The 26,106-nt window shown below is 43.0% G+C and overlaps 1 protein-coding gene across 6 annotated transcripts in view; it reads left to right on the top strand.

The window, feature by feature from the left end:
- The window catches only part of LOC108256606 (trichohyalin), a 140,041-nt gene extending 114,087 nt beyond the window's left edge, over window positions 1–25,954 (top strand). For 4 of the 6 annotated variants that reach the window (XM_017453659.3, XM_017453656.3, XM_017453657.3 and 1 more), the window contains 4 exons: window positions 6,550–6,659; window positions 7,956–8,030; window positions 17,774–17,864; window positions 23,736–25,954. In XM_017453659.3, coding sequence (XP_017309148.2) covers window positions 6,550–6,659; window positions 7,956–8,030; window positions 17,774–17,864; window positions 23,736–23,978 — 519 coding nt within the window. In that variant the 3' untranslated portion in view covers window positions 23,979–25,954. Of the gene's footprint in view, window positions 1–6,549; window positions 6,660–7,955; window positions 8,031–17,773; window positions 17,865–18,088; window positions 18,439–23,735 lie in introns of those variants that run through there. The other 2 variants (XM_017453661.3, XR_001810330.3) reach the window with 2 other exon arrangements.
- Window positions 25,955–26,106: the final 152 nt, after the last annotated feature.

Consider the following 26,106-nt stretch of genomic DNA (forward strand, 5'->3'; position numbering starts at 1 on the left):
GACTCTCTCCGTGTAGTCGTGCACGCAGAAACGCAGTTATTGCCTTTGGTTATTAAGCAGGAAGAGATGCGGGGAGGAGGAGGAGGGGGGGGGGCATTTTGCGATGGCAGAATAAGCTGTCAAACAGCGGGGCAGGTGTTGGTGCGGGATGATGGCACGGGCGGTCCGATTACTGCTCCTGCCTTTATTAAATGTCTCTGTGTGAACGGTAGACTGCAGACTGAGAGTGAGGAGGGGGAATCATTAAAAAAACACCCCACCCTTCCCATGCAAAGCTCTTCTAACAGACTGGCTAATATTATTTACCACGGAGAGAAATGAATCCTAGCAGAGCTGTGCAGGTTCAGTCTTCAGTCGTGTCACAGAACAGAGTCGGTTCGAGCTCGAGTGTATTTTGGCGCACAAACAACGTCCATGTTTGTTAACGATTTGATCACACCTCCATGTGGCCAACAAATGCCTTTATGAGCAATAACAATACTGCATATATTGCTACCTAGATATATATTCTTGTTGCTTGGGGTGCTTTCATATCTGTTCGTCCAATTGATGAGTCTGAACCTACGTTCACACTCGCAAGTGACGGGCGAACGTTCATTTTCTTCAGCGTAGAGATTGTGATTTTGTCAATTCTACTCGAAACAGGATGCATGGCGCTGTACAGTGACGATTCCAAAACAAACGATTCCTCTGTCTAATCTTATAGTACGCGTGGTCCAACCAGTTTTTTTTTTATATCCTACCTGTGATTACTGTCTGATGCAAAAAAAAAAGGAAGAAAAACCGTCATATATAACCTCTCATTAAAAGCGCATAGAGACATTACAAAGAAAATATAAAGCTTGAAAGGAAGTAGCAGAGCTTCTTGGTGCCTCTGCTGATGTTGCTAATCTGAATGAAGCTAGCATATCGCTATATAAATATAGTAAATATAGCTACTGCCGTTTCTCACCAGATCTAAAAATGAAACGCTGGACAGGCCACGCCCAAACATGACAACAGTTATCAAAGCAGGAGTTGTTAAGATTTATTAAATGCACCTGTTATTGCGGTTAAAAACGCTTTTGAGAATCGTGGATACTGCTGATGAATTTTCAGCAAATGTACCGTATCACAGGATCTATAAGAGCCGTTTATATGCGAGAGTCGACTCTAACGATTCGAATCGTTTGCAAAATGACTCATCCGTAGTTGAATTCAAACATGTACACACTGAACATGACTCGCTTTTCTTCTTGATGATACCTGCAAAATGTTCTGGAATCATATCAATCCCTGCTTTAACACACACACACACACCCACACAGTGTCACTCCACCTCCTATTAAGAGAAACAATCTAAATGTTAAGCAGCGAGTGTCCAGGCTGGTGAAGAGGCCCGCTGCACTCTGGCTCTGGGAAATTATTCCCGCCTTGGTTTTGTAAAACTCCCATTGTTCACTCTGACTGACACACGTGTGCACACACACACACACACACACACACACACACACACACACACACACACAAAGAAACAAAGGAAGGCTGTGCAATTTGGGTCTAATCACAACATCTGTACTTCTCGCCTATTTATATTTTCCCCATCAAGGCCAAGCAGAGATGTTCATTTTAAATGAGCTTTTTTATGACTGGCAATTACTGTCACTAAGATTGCCCCGGAGAGAGCACAGAGAGAGAGACTAGAGAGAGCACAGAGAAAGAGAATAGAGAGAGCACAGAGAGAGAGACTAGAGAGAGCACAGAGAGAGAGAATAGAGAGAGCACAGAGAGAGAGACTAGAGAGAGCACAGAGAGAGAGACTGGAGAGAGCACAGAGAGAGAGACTAGAGAGAGCACAGAGAAAGAGAATAGAGAGAGCACAGAGAGAGAGACTAGAGAGAGCACAGAGAGAGAGACTGGAGAGAGCACAGAGAGAGAGACTAGAGAGAGCACAGAGAGAGAGACTGGAGAGAGCACAGAGAGAGAGACTAGAAAGAGACTGGAGAGAGCATAGAGAGAGACTGGAGAGAGCACAGAGAGACTAGCGAGAGCACAGAGAGAGACTGGAGAGAGCACAGGGAGAGACTAGAGAGAGCACAGAGAGAGACTGGAGAGAGCACAGAGAGACTAGAGAGAGTGTGGAGAGCGAGAGTGGAGAGAATGCAGAGAGAGAGTGGAGAGAGCAAGAACGGAGAGAGAATGGGAAGAGTGAGAGTGGGAAGAGAGAGAGTGGAAAGAGCACAGAGAGAGTGGAAGGAGAGAGTGGAAGGAGAGAGTGGAGAGCGAGAGCAGAGAGAGAGTGAGTGGAGAGAGCACAGAGAGAGTGGAGAGAGCACGGAGAGAGTGGAGAGTGAGAGCGGGAAGAGAGAGAGTGGAAAGTGCACAGAGAGAGTGGAAGGAGAGAGTGGAGAGAGCACAGAGAGAGTGGAGAGAGCACGGAGAGAGTGGAGAGAGCACGGAGAGAGTGGATTTTGGAAAAGAAATGTATTTTTAGAACTGGAAAGAATTCCAGATACAGAGATTTGTCTGTTTTTATCTTTTTCTTATCTTGATTTTATTCTATTAATACTTTTCATGTTTATTATATTTACAGTGTAATATGGGGGGACTACGGATACGGGAGGAGTACCGATTCCGGGAGGGGTACGGATACGGGGGGAGTAAGGATATGGGGGGAGTAGGGATATGGGGGGGGGTAAGGATACGGGAGTAGGGATACGGGGGGAGTAAGGATACAGGAGTAGGGATACGGGGGGAGTAAGGATACGGGAGTAGGGATATGGGGGGAGTAGGGATACGGGGGGAGTAAGGATACGGGAGTAGGGATACGGGGGGAGTAAGATACGGGAGTAGGGATACGGGGGGAGTAAGGATACGGGAGTAGGGATACGGGGGGAGTAAGGATACAGGAGTAGGGATACGGGGGGAGTAAGGATACAGGAGTAGGGATACGGGGGGAGTAAGGATACGGGAGTAGGGATATGGGGGGAGTAAGGATACGGGAGTAGGGATACGGGGGGAGTAAGGATACGGGAGTAGGGATATGGGGGGAGTAAGGATACGGGAGTAGGGATATGGGGGGAGTAGGGATACGCGGGGAGTAGGGATATGGGGGGAGTAAGATACGGGAGTAGGGATATGGGGGGAGTAGGGATACAGGGGGAGTAGGGATACGGGAGTAGGGATACGCGGGGAGTAGGGATATGGGGGGAGTAGGGATACAGGGGGAGTAGGGATACGGGAGTAGGGATATGGGGGGAGTAGGGATACGCGGGGAGTAGGGATATGGGGGGAGTAAGATACGGGAGTAGGGATATGGGGGGAGTAGGGATACAGGGGGAGTAGGGATACGGGAGTAGGGATATGGGGGGAGTAAGATACGGGAGTAGGGATACGGGGGGAGTAGGGATACGCGGGGAGTAAGGATACGGGGGTACGGATACGGAAGGAATACGGATATCGGCAGATGCTCGAGTTCAGTATTGCAAAAGATTTTTAAATGAACTAATCTTTTCTTTCCTGCAAGTGTCACATCTCTGCACCCTCCTTTATCACTTAATTTATTGCTCTTTGCTTTCGTCCATCTTTTCTTTCTCTCTCTCTCTCCATCTCTTTTCTTTTCGTCTCTGTCACGCTTTCTCTTAATAAAATAGAAACTCAAAACTTTGTCTTGCTCTCTGCTTTCTTTCTGTCTCTGCGTCTCTTTTCTTTCCTTTGCCCTCCCCCTCTCATGTCCTTTCTCCCACTCTCTCCTCTGTCGTTCATCCTCTTTCTCTCATTTCCCCTCTTTCTCAGTCTCTTTCTTTCTGTTCTCTCTTCTCTCATGATTAACTAAAACTTTATGTACTTTATTCCTCTCTCCCTCTCTTTCTCACTCTTTCTCTATACTCCTCTCTTTCTTCCCCACCTTCTCTCATTTCCCCTCTTTCTCTGTCTTTCTTTCACTAGTCTCACCTTCTTTTTCTCTTCCTTCTCCTTCTGTTCTCTCTTCTTTCTCACGATTAACTCAAACTTCATACCTTTCTTTCTCTTTCTCCATAGATTTTCTTTCTTTCTTCCCCCGTCTATGTCCCTCTCTCTCGCTCCATCTGTTTTCTTTCCCTCTTTCTCCCTCAGTAACTCTCTCTCTTGTTCTCCCTCAATCAACACGCAATGCTCATTACGTACCGCTCTCTCTCTGATCCGTAACTATTTACCCCCTCGCTGAGGTGTTTGCATCCATCCGTCTCGTGCTCTGCACGTTCACTCCAGCGCTCACGTTGTGTTTTTATGCCCGTGTTTATTTCGGCTGCTCGTCCGCTCATAAACACCATCCCGAGAGCTGCGGCCTCCAGACACATTTGTAACACATTAGCGTGAGCGATCCGAGAGGTCTGCTTTCGCTTTAGCGTCTCGCTCCCTGTCTTTTTTCTTTCTTTACCCCCACTCTTTTGGACAGAAAAAGAAAATCCCTCTTTTTCATGTTGTGAGAGTAAAACGTTGGCTCCCAGAAAACTAAGAAGGGGATGAAGGAATGTGTAATTGAAGTCACATGATTAGAGGTGTGTCCCGTCGAGAGCGCGGGAGCAGCGTAAAGCGTAATAATGTAGTAAACACGAGACGTGGGAAAGCTGCAGGCGTCTCTCTCGGCATACTGAATCAATTAATCACGTGTAGAGGGAAAGAGCGATTGTGGGGAAGGAGAGATAAATATGAGCAGATTCCTGACACAGGTGTGTGTGGGAGGAATTTGGTTTGCCATCTAGACTACTTTTATAATAAAATAAAATAAAAAAAACATGTTTATTCTGCCACATTGCACCATTTTGACTTGTACATGATAGTTAGCTAACACTGAATGAAAGGTTAAGGCTGTGTGTGTGTGTGTGTGTGTGTGTGTGTGTGTGTGTGCGCGCGCACTCTGAGTGTTTTTATTGGGTTTTTTAAATTTATTTTTTAAACTCTTCCTTGAGAAGGATTATACTGTATAAAACAGACCGAGGTCATGTTTGTCACTTTATTTTTGTTCCCCTGCTAAAACACACTTTCATATACAGTTTTCTGTATAAATAAAACAGGGGCGGGGCTACGGGGCTGGGGCAGGGCTACGGATGAGCTCAGTTTGTGACATCACTAAACAGGCGAATAATTAACAGGCGATTTTAAATGACTACAGGGTGATGTGATTACCCGAAACGTTTTCATACTGACCTCCGTGTGAGGAACGACACGCTCGGCGTCTCAGTGTCGTGCTGTTACAGGAAAATAATCAGCAGTGGCACGGAGTTACTGTTTCCACCCGCACGCTGATTATTTTCCTGTTACAGCGCGTCCCGAAGCGTTTTATTCCTCTTATACCACAGCGACGCTTACAATCGTTATTAATGAAAGAAAACCACATCATACATTTAACAATGTTCACAAAACAATCTCCTTTCCATATTATAGCAGATATAAAGAGTCTCTCTCTCTCTCTGTCTGTCCCTCTTTCCCTCTCTGTCCCTCTCTCTCTGTCTCTCTCTCTCTCTCTGTCCCTCTCTCTCTCTGTCTGTCCCTCGCTCCCTCTGTCTGTCCCTCTGTCTGTCTTTCTCTCTGTGTCTGTCTCTGTCTCTCCCTGTGTCTGTCCCTCTCTCTGTCTGTCCCTCTTTCTCCCTCTCTGTCTCTCTCTCCCTCTCTCTGTCCCTCCCTCTCTCTGTCCCTCTCTCTCTGTCTGTCCCTCTCTCTCTCTCTCTCTCTGTCCCTCCCTCTGTCCCTCCCTCTCTCTATCTGTCCTTCTCTGTCTGTCTTTCTCTCTGTGTCTGTCTCTGTCTCTCCCTGTGTCTGTCCCTCTCTCTGTCTGTCCCTCTTTCTCCCTCTCTGTCTCTCTCTCCCTCCCTCTCTGTCTGTCCCTCTCTCTATCTCCCTCTCTCTCTGTCCCTCTTTCTCCCTCTCTGTCTCTCTCTCTGTCTGTCCCTCTCTCTATCTCCCTCTCTCTCTGTCTGTCCCTCTCTCTCTCTCCCTCCCTCTCTGTCTGTCCCTCTCTCTATCTCCCTCTCTCTCTGCCTGTCTCTCTTTCTCCCTCTCTGTCTCTCTCTCTGTCTGTCCCTCTCTCTATCTCCCTCTCTCTCTGTCTGTCCCCCTCTCTCTCTCCCTCCCTCTCTGTCTGTCCCTCTCTCTCTCTGCCTGTCCCTCTCTCTCTGTCTCTCTCTCTCTCTCTCTCACAGAGGAAAGTGTAAACGTCTCTCATTGGCAGGTTAAAATGTAGAAACAAAACCAAAAGAATACTAATTGCAGTGGGTTTTTTCTTCTTCTATATCTATCATTTAATAGCAGATTATAGTTTCATTTTAGCTTTAATATATGACTTTATAAAGACGCGAGGAACGAACATTCCCACCTGTGTAATAAATAAAGTAATAAATGATTCAGATTTCATTTCGAAGTTGTTTTGTGGATACCTTATTTTAGAAAAAAAATGTCAAGATTTTTTTTGGGTAAAACCTTAAGGTATTTACCCAAGTCGTCAAGGTTTGATCTTTAGAAGTGTGTGTGTGTATATGTGTGTATGTGTGTGTGTGTGTGATTTTGACCTGTTGTTCCTCACACACACAGCTGCAGCAGCTGAAAAGGAATCTGGAGGAGACCCAGACAGAAAACGCTCACCTCCATCAGGAGAGAGAACAGCTGGTGACCAACATCAACCTCTGGATCACCGAGCACAAGTAAGCACCCCTACTGCCCACACACACACACACACACACACACACACACACACACAGCGCTATTTTTCTGTGTCCTGGCATCTTCAGGTCAGAGGAGTTTACACTTGAAGCACGACAATCTTGTTTTCTGGACAAGCTACAACATAAAATGTAACTGTAAATGGATAAAAAGTAGGATGTCTTTTTTTTTCTTCCAATGAATGACTTAAAAATTGTAAGAGGAATAAAACGCTTCAGGACGTGCTGTTACAGGAAGATAAACCTCAGGATGGTACGAGTATCTCTGCTTCAGCACACCACTCTGTCGCTGATTATTTTCCTGTAACAGCACGACACGCAGCGTGTTATTCTTTACAAAACAAACATCACACAGGCAAGCTCTCTCACGTTTACGTTCTCTCAGTCTTTAGATTCTCTCTCTCATTCTTCAAGTTCTCTGTCTGCCTCCCCTCCCCCCCTGCATCCCTCCCTCTTTCTAGATACAAGATCCAAGTAGCTTTATTGACATGCTAAAAGGCTTTACATTGCGAAGCACTGTTCCTCAGATTCTCTCTCTCTCTCATTCTCTAAGTTTTCTTTCTCTCTTTCTGTCTGTTTTGTCGGTTAACTTCTCTCTCTCTTGTTCAAGTTCTCGCTATCCTTTAAGTTCTCTTTGTCCTTCTCGTTTTCTCTGCTTCACTCTCGGTCTTTCTCTTTCCATCTCCCCCCCCCCCTGATTACAGCTGCAGTATTTGATTTGTAATTTAAGCTCAATCAGGACACAATCAGTTGTGATGAAAGCCCCCGAGGCCGTGATGGCTGTTGTTCCGTGCTGTTTAGCGATGCTGGATTATCGTCCTCGTTCTTCTCCTTCCGACCTGAACAACATTTACTCGCACTTCTCCAGGCTGAATGGCGCTAGAGTGTAATGATACCGTCAGTGCCGAGCGAAAACGTGAAAACTCCTCCTCTGTGCTTCTCTGCAGAAGGTGTAATGAACATGATGTGAGACCGCGCTACGTCTCTTGTGTTTATTCACCATTTCTCTCAGAGATGCAGAGTTTCCGGATTTTTCTGCGAGACCAGTCTAACGCCACTTCTTCGCCTTGAGCCTCGTTTTGTTCTTTCGTGTTTTCTACAAATCCTTTAGGCACTTGGAGCTTGCTTATGTGATCGCTATGTCTGTTACTGGCTCTTTGATACAATTTTTTATTTGTTTTTAAACACCAACATATCCAAAAATAACAAAGAAAAGCTAACACTTGGTTAAATGGTGGACTAGTCAAGAAACTAACTTTTTTTTTTTATCTTTATCAGGGCTGCTAACGAGAGTCTGGCTGGACGGATCAAACAGCAGAACGAGCTTTTGACCGCCATCAGTCTGGAGAGAGAGTACGTGTTTAATCAGCTGTTTAACAGTGTGTGCTTCATCCTGCACTGCAGTCTCGCAGACATTTCCGTTCCTCAGTATATTCAGCATACAGAATTAAAAGACTTTCTTTTACAGGATTGTAAGTTTTTCCATTTCTGAGCGTAAAACAGTAGATGGGAACTTACTGCAGGTAGGAACTGAAGAAACATCGCATCACACCACACGCTCCATAGGATCGGTCCGAGGAATCGCTCCAGACAATCGTTTTGGATTTATCGGTCACCACGTAAATGGTAAAATGGTCTGCACTTATATAGCGCTTTTGCCCAAAGCGCTTTACATTGGTTCTCATTCACCCAACACACACACACCAGTGGTAGCAGAGCTGCCATGCAAGGCGCTAACTTGCCATCGGAAGCAACTTGGGGTTCAGTGTCTTGCCCGAGGACACTTCGGCACGTGGAGTCATGTGGACTGGGGATCGAACCGCCAACCCTGCGATTAGTAACCCACTCTACCACCTGAACCACAGTCGCCCACCACATTATACTGTGTTCAAACGTCGCTGAAATCACGGCTCGGTGTCCGGTGTGTACAAGGAAAACAAGCGCTCGCAAAGTTGCTTTGTCAGTCGATCGTGTGAACACAGGACGAGGATTGGCTTGGCGGTTAAGGCTCTGGGTTACTGATCAGAAGGTCGGGGGTTCAAGCCCCAGCACTGCCAAGCTGTCACTGTTGGGTCCTTGAGCAAGGCCCTTAACCCTCTCTGCTCCAGGGGGCGCTGTATCATAGCTGACCCTGGACTCTGACCCCAACTTCCTGACCTGCTGGGGTATGCGAAGAAAAGAATTTCACTCTGCTCTAATGTATAAGTGATTAATAAAGACTCTATCAATAAATATAGACCTCACACTGTTACTATCCAATCTCCTAACCATTGCATAGAGATCACAGAAATCTGGACGAGCGTTCCTTTAATATTTCAGCAAATTTATCAGCTGTTAGAGACCATATGCATGATATCTCAGGGAAGTGTATTGTTACATAATTGATCAGGATATCAATATTATAATCGTAACATCGCCCGGTTCTAGTCATACGACACGTGCCGTAGTATCGGTCCGAAGAATCGTACGAGCTGATCGCTTCGTGTTTTTGCTTTATCATCATACCTAATTAGCATAGAATTGCGAAAATCTCGAATCAACACGTCGTGACTTGCCGAAGTCGGCGAAACCTCAGCTCCATGTTGGACATTCGCCTAGATCTGATCAAGTTGAAGCGGATTCCTTTCTCACGTCCTTTTGTTTTCAAATGAGTGATTGAGCTTTTTTTCTCCCCGAAGTGAATTATAAATGTTGCATATTGAGCTGCTATTTTTTTTTTGTAATATTTCCTTCATTATTTTTATCATCATCATCTGGTAGCCATTGCACAGATATCGGAGCCAGTGGGACGAGTGTTCGTTCGATCTCCAAGTATTTTACTTTATTAGATGCCTCATCTGCTACTGAAGGACAGGAAATGAAAGAGATCCATCCGTAATACATGTGGCCACAAACATTCCCAGAGGCGTGTGTGTGTTATTAACATAAAATAAAAAATATTTTTAAAACACTCAAGCTACTGTGACGGCAATGAGACTTTTTTAAAAAAAACACCTCGGTTCCAAAGAAAGTGACTTTATGTGTTGTGCAGCCTCCAGTTTATCACTGTGCTCATTTCGAATTTAGAGTGCTTACACACGATGACGGAATAGCCGAGTTATTATAACATGGCTGAATTATCATTAAATGGACGTCCATGCTGTGCATCTCTATCTCTTACTCTGTCTGTGTTACCTCATCAGCTCTTCCTTGTCTTTCCGTAACACTTGTCATACCGACTGCTTTGCATGACGAAGAAATCCCAGCGCGACATGATGTAGAACATAATCGCTTTTTATCCGGAGCTGATTTGAGACAAGAACTCGTTCACTTTTCTCCTTCAACTCCAGCGAGGAGAACCATCTGTGGCAGAGCACCAAAAGATAATTATACCTCAGAGAGAGATGGGGAGAGAGAGAGAGAGATGGGGAGAGAGAGACTGACATGGGGAGTGAGAGAGAGAGATGGGGAAGGGAGATGGAGGAGAGAGAAAGAGAGAGAGAGAGATGGGGGAGAGAGGGAGATGGGGGAGAGAGAGAGAGATGGGGAGGAGAGAGAGAGAGAGTCTGCGTGCTCGTCTTGTTAATCGGTACGGCCTTTCCTACCTACAGCTTTCAAAAGCCCGGCGCCGACATGCAGCCTTTTCCGAACCTCCCTCTCATCCCTAATGGACCTGTTTGTAAGGAAATGAATAGCTCTTGTTTTCCATTAAGAGCATTGGAAGAACTGGCACTTTGTATGTTGGCATGGTGGACAACAACGTATAGATTGACGTTCAAAGGGTGCAGCGAGGACGCACTCTGTATGCCTGCAGTAATGACGATCTTCTCTCTGATGTGTCTGATGCACTTTTTTTTGTTTTTTTGTTTCCCTTCATCATGAAATGCCATTAATTGCTTCCAAATGGTTCTCAAACTCGGCTGAAAGACAGATGTAGGTCTCTCAGTAACCGTTGCTGGTTCCTCGAAGAAACGTCCCCCAACGTCTACCGTCTTCTGAGCTCCGAGAGCTGTCCGTAATCCTGAGATTATTTCTTGTCTCGGCCGTCTGAGAAGTCTTTTCTATAGGTCTTTTAACTTCAGGGTTTGTGATTCGTAGAATTATTAAGTTGTCAAGTTTGTGTAAAAAGTGGACAGCTTTCTTTTTGTCCTATTATAAAAAATAAAATAAAAAGGTTTAGAATAAAAGATTCAGGAATCATATGAGCAAAGGTGAACCCCAAGACGGTCTGGATGTCCTACTTACTTATTAAACGTGCCATTTTTTGTTCTTGCTTTGTTCTGTGCTAAAATACCTGCTCTGCTAATACTGTAGGCCGCCTACCAACTAGGTCAGCAGCTGGACAGAGAGAGAGAGAGAGACCGACCCTCACCCTAGGTTTAAAAAAACCCTTTAACACTTACTTCTTCCACGCTAATCACTGACAAACGTTTAAACTTCAACAATGCAATATAATCACCGAGCGTGAACGCGAGAGTAAAATCTACTCAAGGTATGATTATACACTTCTGCGTGAGCTACGCAGCGCTTAGCGTGAGTGTGTTAGAGTGTGTTCTCACCTCTACCATGTCCTGATTCGAGTCATTACGACCGACCGCTCATCTCTTGCTCTGCTCCGATTGGCTGGAAGGATTGATGAGCTTTGTATTGCACTTCATCACTGTTTATGCACCGAGAGCTAACGATCGTCTCCTCTCTCACCGTCTCTCTCCACCACTCGGGTCGTCTACAGACACGCCACTAATCAGCAAGCGCTTGTTAATCAGCTAAGAGGTCGTGTGGAGGTGGAGGAGTGTGCACACCACTGTGTGTGTGTGTGTGTGTGTGAAATAGATATATACTGTAGAATATAAACTGAACATGAGGAGTCGGTCGCATCAGTTTAACTTGGTGTTGAGTTCTGGATTGTGATTGGTCAGAAGGTGTTGGTTAGTTTTCTATGACAGAAGCTCTGACTGTAGTCCAGCTGCAAATATCAGGTTTAACGTACATTTTCAAAGTACTTCTTTTACAAATGGCTTGTATAAGCTAGAAACAAGAGCGAGTATATACACAAGACATACGGCATTTTACGGTAACCACCAGGCGCTTAGAAAATCCGACAGACTCTCAATCTCTCATTGAATTAATATCGAAGACTGATTTTTGGGTGCTAATATTTTGAAATGTTGCTGGGAGTCACATTCAGACGCGCCACGTTTAAATCAACATGTTTTGGGTGCTGCAGTAGTGTAGTTGAGAAATAAAAACGGACGAATTTCCCCATCCGTCCGCATCAAATTAGCGGCGGGTCTCAAATAAGGTATTTATAGACTATTTTCCACCGTTATTAAGTACTAGCGTTAACCGGATTTCCTGTTACAGCCAGTGTTTGCATTTTAAAACCCTCTCGTGTCATGCCTTTAAAACCTACTGAGAGAGCCGTTTTACAGTCTGGATTTTCTAGATTATTAAATACTTTCGACTGTAAGGTCCAAGTTTTCAATTCGAGACCCAATCGAGACGAAAGTTTTAAGAGAGACTGTTATCTGGTTATGGTTATTGCAGTGTAGTAACTTGCCATTACAACTAACAATGAGATAATATTGAATGAACAACTTACTTAGTCATGAGTTAGTAAGTTGGTATAACGGGTTGGTAAGTATTAAAGTGCACCTATTATGGTTTTTCTAGTATTACGTTTCATTTAGTGTGTTATAGAGCTGTTTGTGAATGTAAAAACGTCGGCAAAGTTTCAAAAATCAAAGCGCACGACAAACGGAGTTATCGACTCCCAAAAGAAGGAACCGATTCTGAACAGCTGAATCGAGTCGTTAGTGATTCCAGACTCACTTCCTATACTAACCTACGTAGGTTTGTGACAAAAAGCCCCGCCTCTTGTCTTCATCGGCTACTCGCTGACAGAAGGAGCTGAAACTCGTTACGGTAGTGGGCGTTTCCTTTTTGAAACACGCTGACAGTGGTAGACCAATCACAACTAACTGGCATCTGACCAATCAGAGGAGGAGTTAAGAACGAATACTTTAGAACGGATCATTTAACGAGTCGTTTGTGACACTGGGGGGGTGGAGGTAATGCTGCAGTTTAAATGATGAGCACGTTAAAGTGTTTTTTTGACCTAGCATGCATGTAAATCTAAATGTATGAGAGCTTTAAAACATAAATAAGTTACAATAAGTCAGAATAATGGGAGCGAACTATTTCAAATGAGAAAATGTGGTGAGGAGGCGGAGCTTCCATAGGTGTCGGAATAGTGGGGAATTCAAAACACCTACGCAACCCTCGATCATTCAACATTCATGTGTCGGTGGGTTTATCTGCCGTTTTTCTGGAGGGAAAAAGAAGCCCTTTGGACTTCTCTAATCACCGTTGCTCAGGAGCGAGCCCTTTATTAGTTTCATTAGGAGAATAAAACAGTAAAGAGAGGACAGGACCAGTTAGAGTACCTGCCTCTGTCCCTGACCCTTGTTATGCTCCACGCTCTGGCTTCTGCGCGTCTCAAACGTCGTGTTCGAACCTCCACTCGTTTGTTTTGACTCCCAGTTGGTTTCAGATGTTGCCCTCCAGTTGTCCATCATTTTAATGACGGCATTAGAGGACCCGACAGCGTGATGAATCGCTCCCAGGGTCTACTTTAATAATTGAGACGTTATTCGTATAGATCCGGCGATTGGATTTTGATAGAAGCAATAGAACGTAATTGTCTAAACTGGGTGTTTATTTCCACCTTGTTGAATTTATGATCATTTTGCATATTATAATTATGTCTTGAAATGTTGTTTTTTATTATTATCCGTATACGGGGAAGTAAGTGGTATTATTTTTTCTGTCAGTTTGCGGTTCATCCATCAGTTTAGTGTGATTATGTAATTTTACAATCTTAATGCAGGAGCGACGTGACCGTGATCATCGTGAAGAGAAAGCGTTAGTAGATGAGATCCCATAAGCTGGATCTATAAGGCCCGAATTTCCAGACTGTACATTCACCTGTTCATTTATTATTCATATCCACGCAAATGAAAGGTGCTATATTTGAGTCTAACCTGAATCAGCTGCTAAAATTAGCTCTTAATTGGCACATTTATTGGAAATGAACACAATGAATGAAGGACTCGGAGGTGTAAAGTCCTGCTCATGTGCTTTTCCTGCACCTTTCCCTTCAGCTCAGACTTCAACAAAGAGTAAATGTCTGCTTTAAAGCGGAATAGTGTCGCAAAAATAACCCCAAACAATTAGCCAAAACCACAGACACTCCTGCTCTTTTTTATTTATTTATTTAAAAAACTTTTAAAATAGTACAAGCAGTCAAGATATACAGGACGAGATTTATTTTTAGTTTAGTTTCCTCTTTTTAATTGAAAAAAAATCATTCAAATGTGTTCATTCTTGTCCTATTGTAGTAGAATTTAAACTGCAAGTAAGTAATAAAACATTGTGTCACGCTGTTGTCCTGTATATAATCAACACCACGTCGGAGTGATAACCGTTCCCACGGTTACGTTAGGAAGTTGATTATTTTCCCATAACAGTACTTCCTGCAGAGTTTTATTCCTCTGATACCACAGCAGTACACTGAAAGTGATTTTATTTTATTAATGAAAAAACATAACATACTTTTTATTTTATCCGTTTATAGTTACATTTAAAAAGTTATAAAGCATCCATAAAGCAAGTCCGTTCCTGTTCTCACTTACGTTATAGCAGCTATAAACACCAACCATTGTTCCCTCACCAGCCCCCAACTAGCGTTACCGAGAAACCATAAAGCGTAAACTCGTGCGTCCTGAAGATGTCGTAAAACTTAGAGCTTTACCTCTGACTTGCAAAGTGCTGAAACTGGAGACTCCTTCCATGCATGTTAAATAAACCTCTCCTTAGAGAAAACCTCACCATATAAACAGTAATACATGTGTTTTTTTTCTTTAGTGCATTCAAGTGGAGCGTCCGCTGTACGAGTCCCTGTGAATGAGCCGTTACTATAGAAACGATGACGTATTAGAACAAGCGCGTCAATTATAAATAAAACCGTGATTTGCATCTGCACTACTGTCAGAGCTGCTGTTATAGAAAATTAATCGACACCTTCTGACCAATCAGAAATTGTTTGGACGTATGAGGAAAAATTTCACTGCTTGTCCTGTTCGTCTGCCCCTCTCTCTCTCTCTCTCTCTCTCTCTCTCTCTTTCTCTCGCTCTTTCTCTTTCCAGCTGCGTTCTCTCCAACACTTCGCTTCGTCAGCACTCACCATGCGCTCGTTAAATCAAGCCACAATTATCTGCTCTTAATTAGCAAACGGCGAGCGATTACGGCTGTGGATTACTGTAAACATTTGGCAACGGGGGCTCAGACACCAGAAAGCGTCGTCCGCCCCGTAATCCAGTCGAGTCGTCAACAAATCTCTGGCTAATTAGTGGAATTACAGGGCTGCTGATTGGAAATTGAAGACCGAGAGGTGCACAGGAGCGCTTCAGCAGCTTGTTCAGGAGAACTGATATTTGTAGTGCTGCTCCAAATATTTCCCCTGGATCAGTGAGTCTTAAAAAATAATAATAATACTAATAATAATTCCTCAGTTCATTCCCACCTCATAAGAACTTGTGTAACTGTAGCGAATAAGAACATAAGTCATTTTTAATATCGTTTAATTCGAGTAAAGCTCATTTTTCAAACGCTCTAATGAAGTTGATTGTTTATTTTATATTAAGGCGTGGCGTTTCACATTTTTGAATCAGATTCGCATTCACCGGCAGGTTCGCAGTCACTTCTTGATTGCTGATTGGCTGAAATAACAACTAATAATAATGAAGTGACAATTAATAATCAAACCTGGGCTTGATTTGATTAATGTTCAACATTTAAATGTAAAATTTTATACACTAGATTAGTTTAAAATGCGAGCTGAATGAAATGTTTTGGCCTTGCATAGCACCTAAAATTGTGGAATACAGAAAACATTTGATTCATCTTAAACGTTAAACAAAAATTGATCTGTAATTGCAAAATACACCATAAACAATGACAAAAGATGGGAGAATTTACTGAATAGTGAAATGGTGCAGCTCACTAATCAGACTTCACGCAAAACTACACTCGATTCCATCCTTGAACTTAAAATGCTTTGACGCGACAACACTACGGCACGGTAATATTTATGTCTATGTACAACAAAACTATGGAATGCCAATCAAGTCCAATATCGTCCCTTTAAACTCTGTTTAAACATATTCGGAGGACATCGGAGGTACTCAGAGACCTAAAGGACTGATTTTGTTTTATGGATAAAATGATGAGTTGATGTAAAGTGAGCTGCAAGCGTAGCATATAAAGGCTAGGTCTACACCCTGAGCACGTTTCCTTTACAGGAGATCGCATCGGGACGGCTAGAAAATCCACTTAAGGACGCGCGTAACACGACTCTGAACATGTGGAACTTTCCCCACTAGACTTCCAGCCTAGTAGAACTAGAAATCAAATAAAAGTAAAAAAGAACAACAACAACAAAAAAACAAATCTAACTATAGTAATAAAGTAATGCTACTCTTTTATTTCTGGTCATTAAAACAATCTTCAACTGACCCAAGATTGCTCGGTGCTCAGTTCTGTGCCATTAATGACATTACGAACATCATATTATTGCCCGAGTCTCTTATCGTTTCTCTCTCTGTCGTGAAGATGGTTCCAATTAAAAGGCTACTTGTTCTCCATCTTGTTTATCGTCGGTCGCCACGCAAACCCAGACGCTTGGTTCTTGGCTGCCGAGACGTTTCGCCGTCTTCACGGACAGACAAATCGCACGTTCAAACCTGCTGTGTGTTTCTCCTCCAGCTCCGGTAAAGAGAGACGGTGTAATTATACTCAAACCTCGTATTTTACAATCGTGCCTGGCAAAACCGCTGCAGATATTTAATATTCGCTTGACGAGGAGTTGGAACAGGGAGCGCTCTGCCGTCCCGATCTTCACCAAATACCTCCGTCGTCTTCCTTCCTTTTCATTTCCGAGCTCTCGTATGATTTGTATGCTGGGAAAGAAGAGCTCATTACAGTGTGCTGTGGATTACGGGGTTATACACGGGGCCTAGCCTAGTCTAGCGCTCTTTATTAAGAAGAAGCTTTTGTTGATCTTTCTGATTTATTTTATTTTTTTCTTTTTCCTGCTGGCCCACGGTCTTTAATATTGACTGATAAGAAGCAGTCGGATGAAAATTAGCGAACACGTCTTATTATTCCAGAATGGATCTGTTATGACTTGTCAGACAGGATCTTTTATATGTAAATCTTCATAATGGGCACGTTACATCTTGATCCCCCCCCCCCTTTCTTTCTTTCTTTCTTTCTTTCTTTTTGTAAGTCTTCATCACTAATAGGTTGGAGACGTTTCTGTGTGTGTGTGTGTGTGTGTGTGTGTGTGTGTGGAATTCATTAAAGATGAATCTGCAACTGAAGCATGATGGACCTCTTCCTATCCATTGCTTTTTATAAGAACTTCATAAAAGACTTGGGTTTTTTCTTTACAGCCAAATTAGCCTGAGAAATGGTTTAATAAGCGATAAAGTCTGGCGCTGATGTTGCTCATAAAGCGGCGTTTAGAAAACTTGCACGAGAATTCGCCTTTTAACTGGACCGGACGAGTTCATCTGGGCAGAAAATGGGCTATTTTCTGCAGAACTGGAAGAGAAGTCTGTGTTACGTGACGTGCGCCTCACTACAGATCGTTAATTAGATGGCCGTTTCTTTTAAACGGATCTTTTTGGGAAGCCGGCCATCATAAAACGCGGAAAGCTCTTTAATAGACGGCGAATTCTTGTTCTTCTTCTTGTTATGTTCGTTCTTATTCATGTCTGTCGCTATGTTAATGTTATTCCTGGGTCTAGCGGTTTTACCTCATCCGACATTTCTTAATCACTTCGATGCCCTTTGAATTAAAAAGAAGGACATGTCAATTTAAATCTTTTTTTTTTTTTCCCTCTTACAAACAAAGTCGTGCTACGCGTCGGCTCGGATTCCCTTTCAGAAGACGATGAATCGCTGCTCCGGCTGTTTGAAAGCCGTCATTAACACATCTGGTGTTTCTGTGCTCTTAACCGTCCCTTTTGCTCTCCTCTGTCTTTTATGTGTAGGAACCGACTAGCCGATAATTTGAGCAAAATAGCCGACTTCCAGTCAAGGCTGAGGTCCAACGTGCAGGCCGTCGAGCTGCTGAATCAACAGGTAAGACCTAAGAGTCTGTGATTTGCTATACTTGCTTTTTAATTACACGTACACACCTTTCCTGCGGTCGTATGAACAGAGGGGTCTGTATCGCCCCATGGCAACTGACTAAACAAGTTAGGGTTGTGTCTCAAATCGCATACTTGTATACCGTCTTAGACTCTAATCGAGTACCAACACTACAGAAAGGTCTGTTCTTCATACCCGTCTTCTAAATCTTCTAGATTAGTAAATAATTTTGACTCCAAGATGAGGAGATCTTGTTTCGAGAGACGACTCATGACGACATTCACGACGACAGCAGAGGACCAGAGCTCGTCAGTATCCGCTAACTCATTCATCATCGCGGTTGGATTTGGAAACCTGATGTACAGGGACGTTTTGGCTCTCACACGCCATCTGGTGGACGTTGTGCCATCTTTTAATCCTCCAGATGTATATAAAGTACACAGGCGATCGCGTGTGTGAACGGTTCTGCTCATGCCGCTCATGCTTCTGCAACTGCGAAGTCTCGAGTCAAGTATAAACCAGACCTTAGTCTTTAGATTATAGCACCTGCCTTACAAAAGGATATCATAGTAAAAATGTTCGAATGAGTGCAAGAATAAAGAAAGAGCAGCTTCACTACTGTCAGAGCTGCTGTTAGAGAAAATTAATTAACTATCTAGCATTCAACAGCACTGTGGTATTTAATTAAAACTCTGAACTTTTGACATTCAGACTGGTTTATTTCAAATCCATATTTATTCTGATGAGTGGTGGTGACCAGAGTGGTGACCAGTCCTGCATGGATAGACGTGGATTAAGGCTGATAGGGACACAGTGATGATTAGATCACACAGAGGCCAGACGTGGAAGTGAGGGACTTGGGAAATATTCCCATTATAGGTCATGGTGATAATTACCCGATACGTACAGACGGATTCGTCCCATAATCAAAAGCGTGAATCGTTCCTGATGTTGATTCAAACTGAGATTATTCACATAACAACTGCGAAGTCAGGAGGAAGAACACAAAAACAAAACCATGACTGAAGGGAAAATATTTCAAGGTAATATCCGCCGACTTCCCCACACAGTTATTCGCAGTCTAAATAATAATGCAATGTCGTACTTCATTTTGGGGTAATGGTGAGAAAATGAGCGTGGCAGTGGAGACTAAATTGCCCCTGTCTAATCTGCATAGATTGCTGGGCTGGAATAAAATCCATCACTCGCGGCTCATAAAAGGCTATCGTTCACATCCTTTTGTAAATATAAGTGAGCCTGATCGAACGCTCTCTGGACAAACGAGATCACGCCGCTGCTTCGCTGCGATCCATCGATCGGGATTTTTATCATCGGACATAGAACCTGCTACAATTCATTAAAGCTGCAATTCAATTCGAAAGCTATCTCAGCTACGTGCTTGATAAATACCGACTTTTTAAAAGACATGTACGTTATTAAAGACAAATGAGAACGTATCTTATCAAAGCTGGGCTTTCTAATTTAACGGCGAGCCTGCATGAGATTTTAGAATATTTCGTGATTATTTCTCAGATAAATATGTTGACACTGAATTTATTTAGCCTTTTTTTTTTCCCCTCCGTCTTTTGAGATTAAGAGAAAACGCATTCCAGTCTCCGCACATCCATCTCACTCGTTCAGGCGGACGGAAAATTAGACTCGGCGTGATTAGTTATTCGGAGGCTTTTTAAAGAGCCGGGTTAATATTTGAGAACGTCATTAGCCTCTTCATAATTAAATGATGTCCGTGATCCTCTTAAGCTGACGAACATTAGAGTGTCTTCCAGAATGCAAAGTTAATTAGAAATCCAACGAGACCAGACGTCTCGTGCGACGCAGAGGATCTCGCATGGCCAGCGGGCTAAAGTAAATTGCAAATATTTGAAGTACGAGTAATAGCAAGGCCTCTTTCGTGGTGAGACTTTTTTAAATAAATGTTTAGCGTGAGAGGTGAGAATTAATCCACTCCTATATATGTCTAAGTAGACTTGATTAGGGAACCGTTAGCTCAGCGGTTATCTTACGGTCTCGCTAGTCACCAGATGGTGATAAGTTCAAACTGAAATCAGATAACTACGCAGACTGCAAAGAAGTTTTGTTTCCTCGTACATCTTCAGCACCATGAGACCCGTCACGATATCTACTTTAGTCGGATGATATATCGTCGCAGAAATAATTGCGATAAACGATATTATTGTCATTTTGAGAGCGTTTGATGCCGCTGATATAATAACATAACAGCATAATAATGCAAGTACACTCTTTCAAAGCGTGACCAACGTTTAATTCTTAACATTTATTCAGACATTCCACAAAATAGCTTTTGTCTTCTGACGAAAATATCCTTTAAATTTTGTTGTAATTTCGTCGCGTCACATTTATTCATTTTACTCAAATATTAGTCAACGGCAAAAGCAAATATTCACACATTTTATATATTAACTTAAACCAGTATCAACAAAAACATGCGAAAACCCGATCTCCTAAAATAATAACATTACAGTATTGTGAGTTCTTTACGCTTTAGTTCTTCACTGTGCATGTTTTTAAAGCGTTGTTACGGAAACAGCGTATTCACGACGTGACTCATCCGTTCTACGTAGCGCCGTACTGAAGTCCGAGTTCACTCGTGCGTTCGCGTCATTTTGTGCAGAAGCGAGTAGTAATATTGTGTTTATGTCGTGTGTAAACGTCTGATTAATCTCATGTGTGTACAGGAAGCGTTTGGGTGAGTGCATTAACCCGCTAGTAAAGCGCTTCAGTTTACCGCGTTAGTGTTCGTTCACTGTTCAGCTTCATCTTACTGACTGCGACTGGATTATCTCAAACACTAGAACTGTTCCTTCTAGATTTTTCCTCTTCACAAAGCACTGTTAGTGCGGTGTTAACATCTCGCCTCATTTTTTTCAACCGTATGTTTGGATTCAAATCGACGCTAGCGCTCACGACACGTCTTAAAAATCGAACGCGCACGGTTCTTGCGTCGCGGTTGTGAACGTGCGTTTTTATCTGAAATTCCACGGATAATCTGAGTTGGAACTTTAATCCGACAGACGCGGAGCGGACGGAAGCGGCGCGAACGGCTAAAACGTCGTTTTTCATTCTTATGTAAACAAACACGCGTGTAAACACGACGGGCGATATCAAGGTCGGCAATTAACGCTCGAGGTCACGTCCGTATATCGTACAATAATTCCGAAACGTAATGATCGTTACAGGACTAGGCACCATGTGTGTACTTTACAATCTGAAACGGACATGCTATATCTAACCTCATACAGTAACTCGACCTGTTGCGTTATAGCTTGAGCACCATGTTGGCTTCGTCATGAGTTTGTCTTTTAGTTCTCAGTACTTTTAGCTCTCAGTACTTTTAGCTCTCAGTACTTTTAGCTGGTACCTGAAGATGGGCTGATGTATTTACACACGCACTGAAAGACACTCTGCAGATTTCAGATGAGAAATAAAAGATGAGATACGAGAGAAAAAGAAGTTGGAGTTTGTATGAACATCACTGATGAACTGCTGCAGGTGAAATGCTAATAAACAGTACTTAAATTAAATTAATTAAAATCTTAAACCAGCGTATTGCTCGACATACTGGTGTTAGTCATTTGTTGAAGGAAGAGAAAAGGGTTTTTCCCTCCAACGTCCAGCACCGTTTAACAAACAAAAGAGACGTATCGTGAACCGTCGGCGTTTAAAGCCGCTCTATACTCAGGCATGTAGCAGGTCTGAATAGGCAATTAAGTGAACGGGTCTCATTGCTTGCGAAAGCGCTCGAGAATCGCTACCAAGCTGTGGTTTTCAAAATCCCAACTCGGGAAGGAACAGCGTGGAGGAACAATCGGAAGGAAGACACTGCAAGAGCACAAAGCTTTAAAGATACAGAAGCCGTCGGTCACTCGTGCCTCGGCTTTGGAAATGCAAATGCGCTGCAGAATACTTGCCGCAGAATTCGTGAAGCTCTAGGAATTTTTTACTTAGATGTGATATAATGGCGTATTTATTCATTTATTTATTTATTTTGCACCATATGCCTAATACAAGGGATTAGAACAGTCGAGTTAGCATCAGTGTTTTCATTCGAAACTGAGCACATGAGAGAACCGAGTGCAAGTCAACGGTTTCGTAATTCAGGGCTGTATATAAACTATATGCTTCTTGCGCACGGTTGAGTGAAGGTAAGGAATTAATTAAGGGAGTGAAGGTTAACGAGAGAATTTGAGAAGCACAGCACCGACACGCGGGGATTTCCTGGCAAACATCACTCGCCTCAACGGACTGCAGAAGAAACTTCTACCTCGAACATGTGCGAGACAGCTCTGTGAAAGCCGTGCTTCAGAACGGACCCAGACTAGGCCACGTGTGGAGGAGTATCGTAAAGCGTGAGGCAGTGTAGAGGAAGCAGAAAGAAAGAGCAACAAGGACATTGCTTCTGGAATACTATAACGCACACTCGTATTCTTCTGTGTGTATGCACCGAGGCTGAAGAGAGTCAACAGCGAATACATCTGTTAAAGGCCTAGTGCTTAAAACCAAACCAAAACATGTGCTTGACGGCTTTCTGGAAGCCACGGTTCATAAAGAAGCTGCATTCAGGCAAATCCCAGTCATGGGGGAAGGGTTGCACCGGCATCAAGTGAGCGATCGTTTGCTGTTACTGACTCGCACTACACGACATGTCTGAGAACGACCGCTATCCCAATTACCTACTAAACTATTTCCCAGAAGAGATCTGTCCCAATGCTCGTGGTCTACATGACGGTTCCAGAGAATCAACTGCCTAAACTTACTACTTCGTCCTAAAGGTGATGAGCTAATCCCGACCCGTTTGCCGGAACACAACCACATCTCATCCCTCATAAGACCGGGTCTCAGAGCTGAGGTCTGAACATGAGCTTTGGTTGCATTTCGCCCAGATGCTTACATCGCTTCCCATTCGTCCATAAATGTGTTCCTGGGAACACTGGCCTGGTGAGGCAGGAGTACACCCTAGATGGGGCACCAACAGTCCATCACAGGGCTCTTCACTAGGGCCAACTTACTGACGTGTTTATGGGAGGTGGGAGGAAACCGGAGGAAACTCACACGGAGACGGTTAGAACAGGATGGAGTCAAGGATCGAACCCTGGACCTGAGATTCGCTGTGCTACCTTAAATCCAAAATTATGAATAATTTATAAACATGTTGTTAGTGAGCACAAATCAGCCATCAACACCTTTTACACAAGGCATTCCTCAGGGCTCGATTCTCGGCCTGTATACTTTCTTTAATTACATGTTGTATTTTAACACCAGTGTCTTAATTTTCATTGTTATGCCAACAACACTGTGTGTGTGTGTGTGTGTGTGTGTGTGTGTGTGCACAATACGCACAATACGCAAGAGTTCTAACTGAAAAAACTGCAACCATTACACTGGAACAATAAATGGGAGAAAGTCTTACCAAAGTATTTTATCCATCTTTCCAACACTGGTAAATATTTTCAGAAGGATTTCGGGTATCCGAACGGCATTGTAACCGCAAAGTTCTGCTAAATAGACTCTCTGACACAGGAAGTAATCCCGTTTCTCAAAGGAAAAAAAAAACATACAGATTTAGAGCTTCATTTATGAATACTTCAGACATAAAAGTTCATAAGAAGATCTAAAAACGTAAGAAGAAAGTATGCTACAAAATGTGTATAAATGAGCAGAATTCAAACAATTGGCCTTAGACAACTATTATAAGTTAGTTTAGCGTAATTGTTTTGGATTTTATTTTTTTTTACAGGGATTACACATGTAACTGATGCAATGAGTCAGAAGTGGATTACTTGCATGGCGGACTGTTAACAGAATGTGTGTGTGTGTGTGCAGCTGAGCAGCATGAGTGAGGAGAACAAGAAGAACAGGAAGCTGCTGGAGAAGGAGAGGAAAAGGCGCTCACATCTGGAGCTGTTGCTGGGCTTGAGGGTCGACCAGAGCTCGGTCCCTCTCCTTTCTCCTCCATCCCTCGAGCCCTCAGACCTGGAGCTTGACCAGAGAGAGTCGGTTCCAGAGCGGTTCTCGGCGCAGCTCAGGGGAATATGTGAGAAGAGATCAAAGTCTGCTTTACAGTAGCGTCAAGAGTCTTTTCATCCATTACCAAGAACCTACAACTTTCACACAGAGAGGTCATGCGCATGGCGGACGCTGCGAACGACCAATCAGGACACACACTTACTTTCCACTAACTACTCCGAACAAAAGCTCATTGTTGCTTAAAAGCCAGTTGGGAATGCAAATAGGGATCTGGACTGCAACGGTCGAGATCCTGATGGCTGTGGCAAGCTCACACGTTCAGTTTAACTCAGAAGTGAAAAAACAGAACTTTGAATTACGTCATGTTCGTCCGTCCCACCTTCAAGCTACAAAGAGAAACAGAAACACGGATGCCTCTATGAAAACTTGTCTTTTTAATCGTCCTGTCCGAGTACCAAAATCTAGCCAGCTTAATATTATTTACCGTCTCAAAACAGAAAACTGTAGGTCCAGTGTTAAAGACTGATGTACGTTAGATCTAAAGAAAATACAAGCTTTAATCAGACGGTTTGTGGGCGGAGCCTCTGAGCCTGTGCGCTATAATCGTACTAGCAAGTGACGATTGATTTCAGCAACAGAACCAAAGTTAAATTTTATGCAAATTAGTTGCAACGTGATTATAACCATGACTTCAGTTCATCCTGTCATGTACGACCTCTCGTTAAACGCATATAGAGATGTTAGGAATAAAAAAATGAAAGCTCGGAAGGAAGCAGCAGCGATCGCCGGTGCGTCCGGCGAGCGCACGTGACACACGCGACTCGTCACTTGCTAGCGTAAACGCTAACTACATCGGAGTCTGCTTCTGCTCCCGAAGTGCCGCGAAACTGTCTGGAAGTCTGCGGAGGAGTTCAATCACCGGCAGGAAACAGTAAATCTCCTGTTCGGATCGGTGTTCTCAGCTTCACACCGACCTGCGCGGTCTCTCTCACACACTAAATAAATAAATAAATAAATAAATAAATAAATAAATAAATAAATAGCGTAAGCCCGGACAGAATATATACAACTTAGAAAAATGTCCTTGAACTTTCCGCTGAGTGTTTCATCACATTGTCGTTGATTTATAATGACATCCTGCGCTCATGCAGACGTGCCATGTCCTTTTTTCTTTCTTTCTTTTTTTTTTTCTCCTCTCGTCTGGAAATCCAGAGCAGAGAGGCATTTTTAATTCATGAGTTAGCGGTCAGTAAGGTGTGTTTTCCACCTCTGTTTGGGTGTTTATTTGTGTGTGCATGAGAGTTGCGAGGGGCCCAGGGCCGTATATTTCACACCGAAAATGAGCCCTCATCCGTGCGCAGTGATTGTGCTCATAAATAAGCGAGGGGATGAATCACCTGCTGTCTGCGCCATGCATGTTGATAACGCATTGTTATTTTGGGTCCATTTGTACAGCGCTGCCAGTCGGCAGACTTCACTTAACACACTCACTCGTCTCCGAGAGAATCCCAATAATCCGACACGTTGACTTTGGTGAATACGAGCGAGGTTTTTTTTTTCCTCTCACGTGCACGTTTTGTTTTTTTTTGTTTTTTTATTTACCAAGAGGATTTAGAGTGTAGAGATGTGGACAGTGAGGTATGGCATGTGTGCGGTAACGTATCCGTGATCCTAGGGCTGGGTGAATTTATCGATGTTGTGATAAATTACGTCACAAAAGGCTTCTTTTTTTTTTTTTTTCAAGATATCGTGATATCTTTATTTATTTATTTATTTATTTATTTTTAATCGTTAAAAACTGAATGAAAGCAGCTGATTTGATCTTAAAATTTTGGACTAGGTCTCAAATAGGTTTCATTCTTTTTACAACCATACTGTCTTGCTGGGGAATGAACAAACCTAAATACATACCATTTATTCTAGAAACCTCTTGGAGAATCACAGTGAGCCATAACAGACACCAGGAATACTAAACATGGACATGTGGGCAGGGATAGGAAAACCGCAGACATTTAATTGATCAAATTCAATCTTCACAGATTTGAACTACCATTCTGGGGATTTTTATATATATATATATATATATATATATATATATATATATATATATATATATATATATATATATATATATATATATATATATAATAATAATGATAACAAAACACACTAGCTAGAATTGCTTTTGGACACGACAGTAAAGGCACAGCAGCCGTCAATAACGTCT

This window comes from Ictalurus punctatus, chromosome 23, assembly GCF_001660625.3.
Source record: "Ictalurus punctatus breed USDA103 chromosome 23, Coco_2.0, whole genome shotgun sequence".
Taxonomy (NCBI): domain Eukaryota; kingdom Metazoa; phylum Chordata; class Actinopteri; order Siluriformes; family Ictaluridae; genus Ictalurus; species Ictalurus punctatus.